Raw genomic sequence first — 15745 nt, 5'->3', positions numbered from 1 at the left:
GATACCAAATTTCTCGTTTCATGACACGGGCATCAGGATCCTCCTACCTAGGTGGGCTCAAAGCCGGGCTTGGGTTGTGCAGGAGAAGCTCGGCTGCTGTGTGACTGGCGTGACAGGTTGGACAAGAGCAGCGAGAATATCCTCCGCCACCAGTTGTCCCAAAGCAAGCGGCTGACTGCCCCGGACGGAAGACACGGTCGTGCAGGTACGAGCTCATCTCAACGGTCCGGCTACGTGGGCGCTCTTCTGATGGTAGACCAAGGCCAGTTGCACGCAATCATGCAAACCACTGCAGTCCCGGTCTCTCTCGAATTTTTGCCTTCGTGAGATGTTGCGCAGACATGGCGGGTTGCTGGCTCTTCCATCCCACCAACCCCCCTAGATCCCATTTCTCTCTCTCTTCGTGCCTGTCTGAAACTGTACATCCTCGTCCATCACATGCCATACCGGACTCTGGACATCAAGACAATGCGACGATACCCAGGAGCCCATTATGTCCACCGTGTGCACCATCCAAGGTAGCCCGAACCTCTACGGCCTCGGCATCCGTGTCTCGTTCTACCTCCTTTGGTTTTTTATCCCGCTCGCCGAGCGATGGCATGAGGATCATGCTGGAGTGCCTCGGGCCGCCGAGCTGATTCTAGCCCTTGCCGTCTTTATCGGCCTGGCTTTGGCCCTGTCAGATGGGTATCTCTTTGCCGTCGAGGTCTATATCGCACTGCTACTTCTTTCGACAGGGATCTACCTCCTCGTCCCTCGCAACGTAAGGCACCTGGTGGGCTGGATCCGCCCGGACTGGGGCTCAGGGACCCGGCGTAGTAGCTTCGGTATCGGTGGAGTGATCCGGTTCCTGTTTGTGCTCATCATAGTCAGTCTTCAACTGTGGTTCTGGGCTTCTGGCGTTGAGTCGACATCCATCGACCGTAACTTGAGAAATCCGAGCGGGTGCTGTCCGTGTGAGCCGCCGCAGCAGGTCGGCTTCATTTTCGGCCCCGTCGAGATGCATAGTGGCGGGTTCCGGGCTACAAACGGCCTGTTTATGCTGGGAGTCCTTCTAGGAGCGTTGATCATCGGTGCTATGAAGGCGGGAGTCATCAGGAGGAGGAGGGCGAGACGTCGAAGGAGAGCCAAGTATGTAAAGGGATGCAGGCGGGTCCCCCTGCTACTCCCGCGGTTCTTGCTAGCCCGGTGCTCCAAGCTGACCATTGCAGCCCCTTGCCCAATGCCGTCATAAAAGAGGTCCAAACCTTCGGTGGTCTAACCGTTGCAAGCCTTCTAGTGGCTGCTATTGAACTGACCATCGAGTGGAACGGAATTTCGGCTGCCGTTAACCAGGTGAACACGGCTGCGCAGTTGATCCCCCTTGGCATTGTCATTGGGATAATTCTGGCGTTCCTGTATGATCGGAGAAACGACTCTCCTGGCAACGACAGAGAGAGCAATACCAATGGCGGCAGGGGCAGTAATGGTACCGGCGACATAGACCCCACTGCCTCGTCGATGTATTGGTGGGGGGATTACCCCGTGAGAATCGCCAGGTCAGTCACTGCCTTAGATACACGAGGGTAGTTGGACAGAAGACAAGACTTACGATGTGCTCTAGCCCACGGCTTCTTCGTGCTCCCCCTTCCCCTGCTCATTTTTCTCCCCCCATCGCTCGTCCGGTTCGACCTCCAGTACCGTCTCCGAGCCCGTCTCCGGCTCCGTCTTCGGCTCCGTCGTTAGCTCCTTCTCCAGGCCCTTCGCCAGGTCCCTCACCAGGTCCTTCTCCTGCCCCTTCTCCTGCTCCATCACCTGCTCCGTCTCTTGCTCCCTCTCCAGCTTCGTTTCCGGCTCTTTCTCCTCCACCAGATACTCCTCCAGATACTCCTCCAGCGGCTTCCTCAGCTCAGTCTCCCGTTCCAGACCCGCCTCCCAGCTCGGCGCCTTCAACTTCAACACAACCGCCAAGTACTAGTGCAGGGCCATCAGCCATGGCAGAGCATCCGGCGACCCCAGAGCCGCCTGCAAGTCCAGAACCTCATCAGTCTCCTCCGGCAGCGCCGGCGAGTCCAAGAGTGAGGTTCGAAACACCGTCACCGTCTCAGTCGTCTAGAGAGCCACCTATGGTTGTTGACGTATCTCCCAACCGCAGACCAAGGCTGGTGAGAGGCGTGTGGACACTCTGAGAACTGGTATAAGCCAAAATTCATCAACCATCGGCGACAAGCGAGACGTAGGGTTTCCAAATCAACGTCTATACGGCAGAGCTCGCCAGCCTGGACGGTCCAATGTGCTCCATGGCATCTGACAGGTCCAAAACGCCGCGGGAAAGCCCTAAATACTGGCCTGTCAGTTATGGGTACCGAACGGAAACCAGCTCTATGACCTATCCCGAGCCACGTCACCGGCATCGTTGAAAAGGAGAGGAGCATCGTCTTATATGATGCGTACCTATATGATGCGTACGAGTGGTTGGGCAGGCCTCATCAACCAACTCAACGCCAATGGGTCAAATTGGTGCCATGAAACGTAACGTGAAGTCATTCGATCATGCCGCATCACGTCATCAGATTCCAGTAGTAGAAGATGGTATACCACGGACTCATGACCAGAGAACGTCGAAGACAAAACAGGAGCACCAGTTGATACACGTCGTTTTCCGAAGAGCTTTGAGCACGGGCTCTCGAAATGCTGCAGTGTTCAGTCCTTATGGGAACCCCGAGTTGGGCGAGCTAAGGTAATCTGAACCCTCACGACTACCAGCCGGTCGCGCCTTCCTTCGTGGTTCATAACCAGGCAACCAACCCCTCGTCCCGGGCCATCCTAAGGTTAGTAGGTTGATATTGACAATCAAACAAAGGCCGATTATTCTTCAGTGTCGGTACAACGGCATGGTGCCGGTCTGGATTGCGTGTAACTTCACAACATCGCTCAGCAGCAACGCCAACGCACTTGGAATTACATTCATTGTATCCTCACCATGTGTTCATCCACTGATACACCGCCGATTGAACCATGGACCGAGAGACTGCGGACAACCCGGGCCCGAAGCCTCAAGGGGTCTCCGAAACAGCAGCGTTCTCGCCGCCTCCCTTCTCCGAGACCAACAAACCTCAGCAGCACGGACATGGTTGCCTCTTCCTCTTCGCCAAACAAGCACAAGTCGAAGTCCAAGGAGAAATCACTTCAGTCCCTCCGCGAGCGCCTCAAAACGCCAGCTAAGAAACTCACCAGCCTCTCGCCCGTTGCCAATGCGACAGCTAAGAGACCGCCGGCCAAGCCCTCCGTTGCCCCTTTCTTCAAGCGCATTGAGGCTGCCTTCCAAGATAAGCCAACAAACACAGCAAGATCTACCAGACCCGCCCCTCGAGCGCAGGAGCCAGTCCGCCGTGCCGCTTCGCCAGATGCAGAAGACCTGATCAACCAGCTGAAGGGTATTGTCCTTCCAACCATTCCCAACCACTCCGCGCATAATCCTCTTTCAAAACTAACCTTCGCTCCATGTATGCATATGCAGAACACTACCTGCGCACGGCAACCAGTCTCCACAAGCAGGCAACGATGCGCCTCAGCCTGACACACGCCGACCTGAACCGCAAGCTGACGCAGTCGCTGGTCAAGGACGACGAGGCGTTTCTGGCCGACACGGAGGCCCACATCAAGAAGCTGACCCAGCCGCTGGACAGGTTCCGCATCCGCTCGCAGCAGCGTGTTGGTGGTGCCGCCGCCGCCGACGGGGACGGCGACGGAGCGCTCCGCTGCGAAGAGAACAGCGTGGGCGAGCTGATCGCCCGCGCGGAGGAGCAGGTGCGGCTGTTTGAGAGGGACGTGGCGGCGCTGTGGAAGGAGTGGGCTGTTGCTGAGAGCGAGGTGCAGAAGTTGTTACGGGGGGTTGTTCATCCTGCTTCTGCTTTGGGACAACAGGGTGGAGGTAGTGTTGGCGGCGGCGACGGAGAGGGATATGGTGATGGTGATGAGGGGGAGGAGATGCTCAGGAGGTATAGGGAGGTGGTCGAGAAGGAGATTGTAGAGGCCGAGGAGGAAGTTGTTGAGATTGGGGAGGAGGCGGTGGCGATGATGAAGGATGTTGAGAAGGTGCGTCCGTGAAGAGCAAGCGAGTTGAGTCTGGGGGGGCGAGGGCTAACGGAAACACAGGACTTCAGGAAGACCACCCTGCCTGACTTGCACATTTTCTTTCAGTCTATTGACGAGCCGTGAGATTGTCATGGAATCTGAGCTGATGATTTGCTTGCTTTTTTGCTCGGGTTGTGTTGCCAGAACTTCACTTCACTTGCCTGTTTCTGAAGTCTAAAGTTACATCCCGTCACCTTGCATTCATCCTCGCAGGCCATGCATGCGTCAAGCTAATGGTTTATCAAATGTCTATTCGGATGCTGCAAGTTATACGGAGCATCTCTTATGATCAGCCAGAGGCGGCTGAGTAATCCCATGCATATGCATGAGGTGTGACCTCTTAATCTGAGGTATATATGCTATGCCACGGTCCCATTTTCTCAATGACCTGATCTCCCTGAACGCCCTGCCCGAAACCTCTTCTTGCAGCCCGTCGCTCAACTCTATGCACGATGCAACGGAAAATAGTACCAAATCGCATATTTACTGCTCCTCTTCCACCACAACAGCCCAAGGATGCGACGGCTCGTTACCCCACATGATATCGGCCACCCACCCCTTGAGCTTGGATGTGTATTGACCAGCATGGCCCTTGACCATGGGGATGTGGACGTCGTGGTTGCGGTGTCGGATCTGTGAGACGGGGCAGACGAAGAACTGAAAGGAAACGTCAGCAACCGCTCACATGTTGGATGGACGTTAGAAACGAAGAACAAGGCAGAACACATACCGCCGTGCCAGCGGCAAAGGCCTCGACCAGCCGGCCCTCCTTATCCGCCTCAATGACCTCGTCGATCGTGTATTTCCTCTCGACCACCTCCAGCTCGCCCGCCAGCCGCTCCCGCGCCAGCTCCACGATGCTCCGCCGCGTCACGCCGTCCAGGATGAGCTTGTCGTCCAACGGCGCGGTCACGAGCTGCAGCTTCCCGCCTTGCTCCCCCTTCGTCCGCCACACGACGAAGAAATTGCTCGCGCCAGCCTCGGTGCAGTACCCCTCGGGCCCGTACAGCCACAGGATCTGGCCGAAGCCGCGCTCGCGCGCCTCGTTGGTGGCCAGCAGGCTGGGCCCGTAGTTGGCGCCCACCTTGGCGTAGCCGAACCCGCCGACCCACGCGCGGATCATGTCCTCCGGGTTGGTGTGCAGCTTCATGCCGCCGGGCGGCGCGTCCATGCGCGGCATGAAGGACGCCGTGATGAAGAGCAGCGCCTCCTTGGGCGCCTGCACGCCCAGCTGCGGCTGCGTGCCGATCACGGCCGGGCGCAGGTACAGGTAGGAGCCCGGGCGCGACCGGGGGAGCCACTTGGGCCCGTCGACGGCCATCAGCGCCACGATCAGCTTCTCCAGCTCGACCGGGTCGAAGCCGGGAAGCGAGATGCGCAGCGTCGACATGAGCATGCGCTTGGCGTTGAGGTCCGGGCGGAAGAGCCGCAGGCGGCCGTCGTGGCCGCGGTACGCCTTGAGGCCTTCGAAGCACTCGGTCGCGTAGTGCAGCACCGACGCGGTCGGCATGAGCGAGAGGGGCCCGTACGGCTTTAGCTCCGGCGCCGCCCAGCCCGTCGACGCTTTCCAGGTGCAGGTGATCATGTGGTCGGTGCAGATGGTCTCGTTGCCCGACGTGGCCGTGACTTCGTCCGGCACTTGGCGGGCGTTGGGGTCAGCCCGCGTGACGACAAGCTTGGAGGCGTCGAGGCCGGCGAGGCTGTCTTTGCCGTTGGCGTGGTGGCCGTTGCCGTTGCTGCTGGTGAGCGCCGGCTGCTCAGCGATCTTCTGCTCCATGGCCGTCGAGGTGAGATCCTCGGTGGGGGAGCCTTGAGAGATCATGTTGGCACCTATTTTTCTTGAGATCTTCGAGTCGGTGCCGAAAAGATGGAAGTGTGTGTGTGTGTGTGTTGTGGAAGTAGCAAGGTACAAGGTATTAAGGAGATATGGCCCGGACACCAGACAAAGGAATGGGTATGGGTATGTGTATGTGTATGTGTAGAGTAGGAGGGAGAGAACGCTCAGAGGAGTCACGGGGGTCTGAACTTTTAACTCGGTCTAAAAGTTTACTGAGACGAACTGGAGCCCGGATACCGGCTTCGACGTTTCTGTTACTTGCCACCGACTGATTGGTCAATCGAGACGCCCCCAAGTTTTACCCACCTGCACCGAGTCGACGATAGGGCGTAGGGACCTTGTGGAATCTTCTGCCGCACCGCACTTACACGGCTCAAGGCCGAGATACCGGCTCGATTGTGCCGGAGCTTACCGCGGAGCGTCCGTTAGTCGGACCTCCCGCCCCCGGTTACATAGAAGAAGAAACACCGTCATTGTTTACTGCTATATTGTGGAGATGGACTTAGTCGACCTATACATACCGTATGACCCTGCCGCAAACTCCGAGCACCGGAGCCTGAACTACATTGGCGAGAGACGCGAGTTTCAGTATCGTACAAGGCCCGCTTTGTGAGTCAAAGTTGGCGGCGAGACTCCGGGCCTAACTTATCTCTGGACCCGGACGGACCAGATCCCGATTCCTCGACCCGGTGGTGGAGTCGGCTCACACAAACGGGCCTTGTTTGGTACTGGACCTCGAGCTACTGCCCCTCGGACACATGACGAGGAGATCACAAGATCAATCGATGCCCTTATTATGGCGTAGCTGAATTTACCCCATTACACTTTGTATGCACAGAAACCCGACACAACGCGCGGAAAAGCGGTGGGATTTCCTCGTTGATTGCCTTTATCGGACGTCAGATCTTGAAGCAATTGGCCCGTAGATAGCCGCTCATAAGCGTGACAGCGAGCGCTGTGATAAAGACCGCTCTCCGCCCAATCAGACCCTTATCGCTGTGCCCCGCGCCGAGACGAAGAGTTTCCTGGAATGCAGTCATGCTGTCATGCTCCGCAGTCTCATCGCTCCGAACAGAAGTTAGACCCGGCTGCTGGTCAGGCCGATGCTCCCCCGCCGTGCGACCCGGCCGTGATCGGGGGCCGGCGCCAAGTGCTTGTTTGCGGTGGTCTTTCATGATATTAATGGCCGAGCGCCAAGAAACCGGGGGCGGCCAAGTCAGCTGAACCGTCGTCACGCGCTCTCCGTTACTCTTCCCACCAGGAACGTCGCTGGTTCTATCTCACCGGCCGCTCCTTTTTCACTTTGAACCTCAGGCTCGCTCTCCGAGCTCGCAACTTCCGGGAGCTACTGCCAAACTCGACTGCCGGCCCGGCCTCCTCTGGCGCCGCCGACGGACGGTGTTACACGTGGATCCCGGATTGCCCTCCGGACCCGAGCCAAGACGTCAACAACTACCTCAAGACAGCCAAGGTCACTCGTCCACAAGACCGGACCATCCAAGTGCCCTCACGCGTGCTGACACGCGGCGATGCACCGTCACCTATACGCAATTGCCAACTCACCGCTCCAACCTCGGTGGCCGTTGGTGTGGTTGTAGACGGCAAGCCGCTCCGTGGCCGGACCAGGACTGCTGAATAAGAAACTCCGAAGTGGTTGCTCTCTCGGGTGTGTCACGATTCTCTCCTAGAAAGAGCCGCGCCCGTCCGCCGTGGATAAGATTGTGAGTCTGGGTCTGCGTGACCGCCATCGACTTCTTGGAGGAGTCGCTCAAAATAATCACAGAAGGTGAGACTGTACCTGAATCTCAACCCCACACTAGTAAACAACACTTTGCATCGAGTGATGCCAGATGGCACGACGGGAGCAGAATGCTGCATGATGGGGACCTGCCGCCGTGATTGGGCCCCGCACTCATTGGCGATGCCGTGCTGCAGTTGTGGCCCAACCTCCACGCCCGAACTCCCGTCAGCTTCAGCTTCATCAGCACACTCCTCAGTGTCTGTCCATGATACCAATTGTCGCTCTTGTGAGAGCAACTGCGTCCTGTTTTTCAAGGCAATTCCATGTAGCTTTAGTCCGGGCAGAACAATTCTTGATGGTCTTGTCATCTAAAGACCCCCCTTTTCCTTCTCCTTTTCCCTCGCGACCCGGCTATCGCTATGTCCAAAGACGCCAAAGACCCAAAACATAGATTTGAGAACTCCCGCCAGCCGCATAGAAAAGACTCGCTGTCCTCCATTCTTTCGTGGGCCGCATTGCATGGCAAGATCACGGCTTCCAAGACATCGCCATTGTCTTCGTCTGCTTCGCAATCACCTCAGACATCCCTTGGCAACGGCAGTTCCAAACGGCGAAGGCACAGCCATAGCGCTAGTACCGAGACAAAACCGAAGGCACGTAGAGGTTCCACCACATTGCGGAACTTCTCGCTTTCGAATCCGGCGGCGAGCCAGGCTGGGGCTGGTACTAAGACGAGACATGCAAAGACTTCTATGGCGCCCGATCCGAAAGCTTCTCCGGGAATCTCCAAGACAGGAAGTGATGACTTCTCAGAGAAGGTCAACGAGACCGCCTCCCCAGGCTCAGGTGGAAAGGACACGACACAGACTCGGATCGCGCAAGGACCTCAAGACAAGCCAAGGTAAAGCGCAAAGGTCATGGGACCCCGTCGTTCGGTACACTAACACGCACATCTCTAGGTCTGCTAGTGCTCCGATTCCCATCAAGTCCATTCTGCGTGTCTCAAGCCCAGACGGATCCAAGCGGCCAAAGCAGTTCGTCAATCCGGAGAGCCGCGAGCCGACGAGCCCAGGACTGCCTGCTTCCAGCCCGGAGACGGGAGGAGGCATGTCGCCAGCCTCATCACCGGGCTCCGATCTGACGTCGCCAATGAGCAGACCCATGTCCCCAGGCGCGACCGTCCGCTTCGCCAAAGCCACGATCCACCGGGTCGAGGTTGGCCCAGGCCGGCGCTTCCTCCCCGTCAAGCGCAAGAGCAAGAGCACCGTGACCTACATCTCGCCGCTCGACCCGGGCCCGCAAAAGAGCGCCCCCAAGACGATGCTGCAGAGCCCCACCAAGCTGCGCCGCCACCAGGAGAACCAGAAGGCCATGGGCCGCTACTGGATGCGGACCGAGGAGGAAGAGGCCCAGTGGAGAGCGGAGGCCGAGCGCAGAGCCCAGGAGGAGGCCGAGCGGTACCGCAACGAGCCCGCCAGCCCGCCGCCCGCGTCTGCTTTGCCCAAGGCAGCTGTTGAGGGCTCACTGGCGGATAAGGTCAAGGCCATCGACAAGCTGGCGCCCCTGGAGAGCGATCCGTCCAAGGATAAGGTGGATGAAGAGTTTGCGGATTCGGAGATCTGCGATTCCGACGAGGATTCGGGGGTGGAATGTGGTCAGGGGGCGGGAGAAACAGAATCCGTTGCGTCGACGGAGTCAGCCCAGGACAGAAAGGTAGTTTACAGGCCCGAGACAGCCGGAGCGGAAAAGGGGGGTGCGGAGAATCCGAAGGTCACCGACGTGCAAGCTCGGCTTTCTGTGGCAGGGCCAGATGAAGCCAAAACTACCCCTACTCCCACCGAGAAGGCCAATAACAAAGCGCCCAACTCAGTTCCGGAAATCGCAATTGCTGCAACCAGCGCATCCATGGCAGCGGAAGCTCAGCCATCAGCAAGAAAGGATGCCAATCAGGCGGAATCCGGATCGTTCTCCGGAAGGCTAGCAGAGAAGCAAGCGGGAGAAGAGGAATCAAAACAGGTAGCAATCCCAGTCGGTGCATCGAAGGCAGATGTGAACGAACCGAGCAAAGGAAGTTCGGCCCACATCTCCTCCGACTCACCCTCAAGGGATAAGCCAGAAGAAGCAGTGAGCCGACTGTCAAGGAGTCTCAGCACGAGCAGCCTGCACAGCTCCTCCAGCTCAAGCTCACGCTCGAGCTCGGGCTCCACGACAGCGCGACTGCGACTCGTCAGGGCCCAATCCAGGGATATGAAAGGAAAAGAAACGGAAGGAAATAGCAGAGAAAGGCCGAGGCTAGAATCATCACCGACCACCAGAGCTTCTACTTCCTCATCATATTCGTCCAAATCATCAGCGGGAGTTAGCAGCACGTCAGACAGACCCCGAACTAGTCCAAGCAACAGTCACAGCCACAGTCATAGTCATAGTCACAGTCACAGCAGCAACAGCAGCAGCAACCATTTGCATTTGTCTGGGCGCAGGAGCAGGCGGCGTTCTGAGGATCATCGGCAGGGGATTGTGGCTTAATTGCCTACTTTTCTTTTCTCTTTTCCTCCTTTCTTTTTTGTCTATTTTTTCCCCCGAGGAGCGTAGCATCACGGAGTCCTTTACCATCCGTTTTTTCTTTTCCCCTTTGTATTGTACACTGCTACTACTATCCACGGCGGCACTCTCTTCTCTTTTGTTCTGTTTCTCCCCTTAATGTTCTGTCCTGATTACTCCTGCATCCAAGGTGTTCAAAATATTTGTTGCATGATATGAGATATGGGCGATGTATGATCTTCAGCCTCAGCTTTCAGCTTTTCTTTTCTCCGCGAGTCAGCAGCGTCTCTGGACGGGTGCTTTTGGCACATCATGAACAGCCGCTATCCTATTAGGTTAGTAGTTCTCAGATAGCTTGCATTCTGCAAGCAAAATAGTGAATGAACCACGCCGCGATTCATTGACCATGATGCAATGTACTATGCTGGGATATCTCTCATGCCATCATACGTCCCATCCAAACGCCGGTTGCTTCTCTGATATCCGTCAACCACCAAATTAAACTCGAGACCATGCATGTTCGCTCAGCCGAGCCACATAGATCCCTTCCTGGGAGCGACCCATTCCTCCTCTATAACCTCCCAACGCTCATTAACTTCTCCTACTCGCCGCTGCACCCGGGAATAGATGGGCCAGCGACTTCACAGACTCGTCGTGATGATCCCCTCATCAGCCGCCGGCGGCTCCTTTTGGCCCCTGATTGCACGCCCTGAAAGGACCATCCACTTGACCAACCTCGCCTTCTTCCCAAGTGCTCTCACATCAACCCACCCAAAACTACCTTGCCCACATTCGCCACCTCCGCCTTGACCCCGGCCCGCCCAGACTCCTCAAACTCCCTCACCACGCCCTGGATGAACAGCTTCTTGATCTTGCTGTCCGCCTTGGTGAACAGCTCCGCCACCGAGCCCGTGCAATCCCTCGGCGTGGGCAGCAGGCTCAGCAGCCGCGTGTACGTGTCAATCAGCACGTCGCACAGCGTGGCGAACGTCTCGAAGAAATCCGGCTCGAACGGTAGTGTGGGCGTCAGCAGGTACGTGTACTCCTCCCCCGGCAACAAATCCACCTCGCTCGCGCCAAACGCCATCACGCTTCCCGCGGGCGGGCCCAAGTCCCCTGCCGCACCACTGAAAGAGGAGGAGACGGTGGTGGAGGTGGCGCCGGCGCCGGTGTTGCTCTCGACTTGCTCCAGCGGATACCCGCCTCCTCCTCCGCCTCCTCCTCCTCCTCCCATGTCTCCGTCGCGCCCGGCCGCGCTGCTGCTCCGCCTGCCCTTGGAGACGGGCGCGGCGGCGCGGCGGAACATTTGTGGGATGCGGGTTCGGGTGAGCGAGGTGGCGCCGATGCCGTTTTCCGAGTGGATTTGCTGGAAGGTGTCGAATTCGGCGAGCAGGGTGTTGAGGCTGCGGAGGAACTCGACGGGCGTGCTGGAGTTGAGGTCGATCACCGCGGGCAGCGAGACGCCGAGCAAGAGATAGTTCGTCGCGCGCCGGCCGAGCTTGCGTGGGTCGAAGTACGCCATGCGCTGTAGGTCGGGCTTGTCGAAGAGCAGCGTGTTGAACCAGTAGATGCGCCCTTCGTGGCTGCTTTGGGTCATTAGCGATTTTTTGAGACGCGGGAGAAGGAATAGGTTTGGAAAATGGGGTTGGGCGCTTACGCTTTGCGCAGGTACTCCAACGTTGATATCCTCTTGTTGGCCGTCTCTTGTATCTGGTGGTGGACGGCCCCCAGCTCGCTTGGTTGCGCACCACTGCCGCCGCTAAGCATAGAGCCCGAGACTGACATGCCAACGGGGTAGCCGGATACCGGCGTCACGGCGCCCCGGCTGAGCATCTTGGAGAAACCGTCGCCGGTCCTGGGGGAGGGGTCGGGGAGTTGAAGCGCGGTATTGTCGGAGAATTGGATGGTGCCCGAGGGTCGACGCGCATTACCAGCGAGGGCAGCCCAGTAGCCATCGACTGGTGGCCCGGTGTTTGAGAACTTCCTCTTCCCTGGCGATGTCGAAAAGAATGATGGTTTGCGGCCAAACGAGGGTTTCCGGTCCTTCTGCAACAGTTTCTGCCTGGGACTGTCGCCAGCAACGTCTTCGCCGGAGGTAGTCGGTCGTTGCAATTTGCCAGTTGGTGATGATGGAGCGTTCCGTTCGGCTTTGGAGTCCTGATTGTTGATGGTGCCGCCGCCGCCGCCAAAAAGCGACGAAAAGAAAGGGGCGGCGGTCTGCGTCGGAGTGGCTGCCGAGTGCTGCATGGCGCCTGTTCAGGGTTCAGCAACGCCGCGATATCATTTGCTGTCGCGGCGTTAGCGTCCCGGATTGGGTAGGAAGCGCTGGCAGGGCTAGAAGGCGCAACCAGGGTCGTCAGCAGGGGTTGGGTCGACGCCGGAGAGTTAGGTATAGGATAAAGTTCTTCATCACAACCACGAGGAAGAGCGGCTATATACAATCAAGAAAAAGATGTTGAGAATTGAGGAAGAAGACTCGACCCGCCGGCGAATCGCTGTCGTCGAAGATTTCGAAATGATCACAGGATGAAAACAAGGCGACCATCCAGGGTCTCCCACGCTCAACTTTCAAGGGTCTCCCTATTCAACATTTCGGCTCATGTGTTGCGGGTTACCTCCATCCACGGCTTCCGGCCATAATGGGTTCCCCCACTCAAGCAAATGTCGTGCTTGGGCGATCACAGCATGAATGTGTTGTTGCAGATTCAGCCGCCATCATCAACGGAGGCCTGGGACATACATCCTTGAAGTCGGCTGGTTTTGGTCATCATTGCTAACCCCAGTGTATGTAGGGGACCACCAAGTGTTGGAGAATATTGGATTGACGCCCCTGGGACTCCATGCCGCCGTATGGCGAGGCTGTGGTAGTTTCCCTATTATCTGCCTGCTTCGCATCCATATCCGTCCTGGGTTTGGAAGTCGCAGCGGCATCAATCGAACCTAACATTGCGGGGCCACCATTCCACCACGAGTGGTGTGGGGGAGGGGCACCTATGTACTGCGGGAGGGGTTAATGATGCCTTAGAAAACAGTGGTGCAACCTGATGAGGCAGGTTACGTATTAGCAACCTCGCTTGCAAGCTTGTAATGCAATCTTAATAAATGAGCCACTTTGGGTTTAATGACATCTCAAACACATCATCGTTATTTGCTGGTTCGCAGTATACATGAGCCACTGCTTGCGCCTGCCACGGTCACCGGACAGAACCCAACGGACTGTTTTTAGCAAACAGCCGTCTTTGCATACTGGATTGATCCCGCATAGACTCACAAGCAATGGCTGCCACAAATGACACTCTCCCGCCTGGAGACCCGGTGCCCGAGCTGCTCGAAGGACGCCTGTGGGTTGACGGGTGCTTTGACTTCTTTCACCACGGTGGGTTGGCGTCTCGGCGCCTTTAACAGTTCAGTCATGTTGGCTAACTCAATGTCTCAGGACATGCTGGAGCCGTGGTGCAGGCCCGCCAGCTCGGCGATGAGCTTTACGTGGGCGTCCACTCTGACAAGGCCATCCTCGAGAACAAAGGTCCCACTGTCATGAACCTGAAAGAACGGTACCTTTTCTCTGTGCCCACTTCCCCTGCCGGCACCGTCACTGACGGCACCTCATCAGCCTCCTCGCCACAGACGCGTGTCGCTGGGTGACCAAATCGATCCCAAACGCCCCCTACGTGACCCAGCTCGACTGGATCAGCCACTTCGGGTGCAAGTACGTGGTGCATGGCGACGACATCACGTCCGACAGCAGCGGCGAGGACTGCTACCGCTTCGTCAAGGCCGCCAACCGGTTCAAGGTGGTCAAGCGCACACCTAGCATCTCGACGACAGATCTCGTGGGCCGTATGTTGCTGTGCACTAGGGGTCACTTTATTAAATCGCTTGAGAAGGTGCTTGTCGGTGAAGAAGGGCACGGGACCGAAGACGAGAGGAAGGCCAATGGTGAGGCGATGCGGGAGAGAATCCGGTTGTACGCAACCGATGAGACGGCCAAGAAACCCGGTGCGGATGTGTGGTTCTGGAGCCCGCAGGGCGGATTTAAGGAGCTATTCCGTGGGATTGGCCCGAAGCCCGGCCAGAGGGTTGTGTACGTGGATGGCGGGTTTGATCTCTTCTCCAGCGGCCACATCCAGTTCCTGCGCCTGGTGACAGAAGCCGAGGAGGAGTTGGCCAGGAAGGACGGTTGGTACTCGGAGCAGGCCGTGAACGAGAGGCGAGGCAAGGGCGCCGATTACGGGCCTTCTTTTGTTGTTGCTGGCGTCCACGACGACGAGGTCATCAACAAGTGGAAGGGAGTCAACTACCCGATCATGAACATCTTTGAACGCGGCCTGTGCGTTCTTCAATGTCGAGTGAGTTGGAGCCTAGGGCTGTTAAGGAGATCATGGCTAATATGACAACAGTATATCAACGCCGTCATCTTCGGCGCCCCGTTCACCCCTACAAAACGCTATCTTACCTCTCTACCCTGGGGCACTCCTGATGCTGTCTACCACGGGCCAACGTCCTTTATGCCCTCCACCGACGATGTCTACACTGACCCCAAAGAGATGGGCATCTACAGGGAGATCGGACACCACGAGTTCGAGGACGTCAACGCTGGCACGATAGTGCAGAGGATACTGAGGAGCAGGGACCTATACGAGGCTCGACAAAGGGCCAAAGGGATGAAGGCTGATCTCGAAGCTGCCCACAAGCAGCGTGAGTTGCTCGAGGAAGAGCAGCGGAAAAAAGAGGCGGCGCGTTAGAGACGCGTGAGGCGGATCGCCGTGAAATTGGTGTTTCAACCAAGAGCATGAGAGGAGTGGGCTAAAATGGGGGGGTTCAACAGGCCGGGGGCCAGCAAAGGCGGCCGTCATAGACATAAACCTAGTGTAAAGAGTACTACCTAATTCAAACAGGAATAATCGTTGGGCAGTCCATCAGATACCATAACGCATTCCGAGTCATCAACGGGGTCGCGCGACGATTTACGCCGGCTCCACCTCAGAGCTTGACTCTATAAAATGGATTATCATCACTTGAACTGCGACCCTCTTTAGACACCGGGACTCGGCGGCAGGCAGCACAGACAATGGGGGCCTCCCGCGAAGCCTAGAGTTTCCGTTTGTCCAGCTGTTTGCTGACCGCAGAGCACCGGGCCTTAGAAAAGATCAGAAAGTGCGTTGAAGCCCCCCTCGCACCAAGAATGAGCCCCGTCGAGTAACTCGCCCCCCTGGCTCCAGGAGAGCGAGCAATCGCATATCTGTGGTATCTTGACGAAATCTCTCGAGCCAGCCATGACGCTCCCAGTCCAGACCGGACCAGCGGCAGCCCCCCATCGGCCAGTCAACCCACCGACAGGCACAGCACATCGCGGCCCAGACAGCCAGAGCGCGGACTCATATCTTCGTCCATGTGGTCTCCAACCCGGGAACCGGACTACTGCATGAACCCTGCGATGAGCAAGTCGGCCGACTTTGGAGTGGATGGGCCGGGCGGTAGCCGAGACAGACAAGGAACAGGCGGCCGAG

General features: G+C 57.5%; 6 protein-coding genes across 6 annotated transcripts; 4 read left to right on the top strand and 2 right to left on the bottom strand.

Moving 5' to 3' along the window:
• The first annotated feature begins 226 nt into the window (after positions 1-226).
• B0T15DRAFT_523160 (uncharacterized protein) lies at positions 227-1614 on the top strand. Its single transcript, XM_062868672.1, has one exon. It carries the CDS (start codon positions 494-496, stop codon positions 1232-1234), a length of 741 nt encoding a protein of 246 aa, XP_062723760.1. The 5' UTR covers positions 227-493; the 3' UTR covers positions 1235-1614.
• Positions 1615-2622: 1008 nt separating this feature from the next.
• On the top strand, positions 2623-4200 carry B0T15DRAFT_549887 (uncharacterized protein; the record flags this gene model as incomplete). Its single annotated transcript, XM_062870233.1, has 3 exons — positions 2623-3416; positions 3500-4077; positions 4138-4200. Exons 1-3 carry the CDS (start codon positions 2963-2965, stop codon positions 4198-4200), a joined length of 1095 nt encoding a protein of 364 aa, XP_062723759.1. The 5' UTR covers positions 2623-2962.
• A 399-nt stretch (positions 4201-4599) lies between these two features.
• B0T15DRAFT_391646 (aminotransferase) lies at positions 4600-5938 on the bottom strand (the record flags this gene model as incomplete). Its single annotated transcript, XM_062864598.1, has 2 exons — positions 4600-4773; positions 4847-5938. 2 exons carry the CDS (start codon positions 5936-5938, stop codon positions 4600-4602), a joined length of 1266 nt encoding a protein of 421 aa, XP_062723758.1.
• A 2175-nt stretch (positions 5939-8113) lies between these two features.
• On the top strand, positions 8114-10057 carry B0T15DRAFT_508494 (uncharacterized protein; the record flags this gene model as incomplete). Its single annotated transcript, XM_062867725.1, has 3 exons — positions 8114-8595; positions 8654-9818; positions 9971-10057. The coding sequence occupies 3 exons, from the start codon at positions 8114-8116 to the stop codon at positions 10055-10057; spliced, it is 1734 nt and encodes a 577-aa protein (XP_062723757.1).
• Positions 10058-10970: 913 nt separating this feature from the next.
• Positions 10971-12532, bottom strand: B0T15DRAFT_92390 (uncharacterized protein). The gene is made up of 2 exons (XM_062871458.1): positions 11893-12532; positions 10971-11818 (listed from the first exon to the last, which is right to left on the bottom strand). Exons 1-2 carry the CDS (start codon positions 12480-12482, stop codon positions 10993-10995), a joined length of 1416 nt encoding a protein of 471 aa, XP_062723756.1. The 5' UTR covers positions 12483-12532; the 3' UTR covers positions 10971-10992.
• A 762-nt stretch (positions 12533-13294) lies between these two features.
• Positions 13295-15183, top strand: B0T15DRAFT_92376 (uncharacterized protein). Its single transcript, XM_062871457.1, has 4 exons — positions 13295-13611; positions 13672-13789; positions 13849-14584; positions 14636-15183. Exons 1-4 carry the CDS (start codon positions 13512-13514, stop codon positions 14978-14980), a joined length of 1299 nt encoding a protein of 432 aa, XP_062723755.1. The 5' UTR covers positions 13295-13511; the 3' UTR covers positions 14981-15183.
• The last annotated feature ends 562 nt before the right edge of the window (positions 15184-15745 follow it).

The sequence above is a fragment of the Chaetomium strumarium genome (assembly GCF_033439665.1).
Source record: "Chaetomium strumarium strain CBS 333.67 chromosome Unknown B0T15scaffold_2, whole genome shotgun sequence".
Taxonomy (NCBI): domain Eukaryota; kingdom Fungi; phylum Ascomycota; class Sordariomycetes; order Sordariales; family Chaetomiaceae; genus Chaetomium; species Chaetomium strumarium.
The sequence above is the reverse complement of the archived record's forward strand: the minus strand, read 5'-3'. Positions and strand labels throughout refer to the sequence as shown.

Excerpts from the sequence above, each read along its gene's own strand:
- B0T15DRAFT_92376 (XM_062871457.1), top strand. The coding sequence starts at position 13,512 with ATGGCTGCCACAAATGACACTCTCCCGCCTGGAGACCCGGTGCCCGAG. Across the intron at positions 13,790-13,848 it reads GTCATGAACCTGAAAGAACG|CCTCCTCGCCACAGACGCGT; the intron begins GTACCTTTTCTC and ends GCACCTCATCAG. Across the intron at positions 14,585-14,635 it reads TGTGCGTTCTTCAATGTCGA|TATATCAACGCCGTCATCTT; the intron begins GTGAGTTGGAGC and ends ATATGACAACAG.
- B0T15DRAFT_92390 (XM_062871458.1), bottom strand. The coding sequence starts at position 12,482 with ATGCAGCACTCGGCAGCCACTCCGACGCAGACCGCCGCCCCTTTCTTT. Across the intron at positions 11,819-11,892 it reads TTGGAGTACCTGCGCAAAGC|CCACGAAGGGCGCATCTACT; the intron begins GTAAGCGCCCAA and ends GACCCAAAGCAG.
- B0T15DRAFT_523160 (XM_062868672.1), top strand. The coding sequence starts at position 494 with ATGTCCACCGTGTGCACCATCCAAGGTAGCCCGAACCTCTACGGCCTC.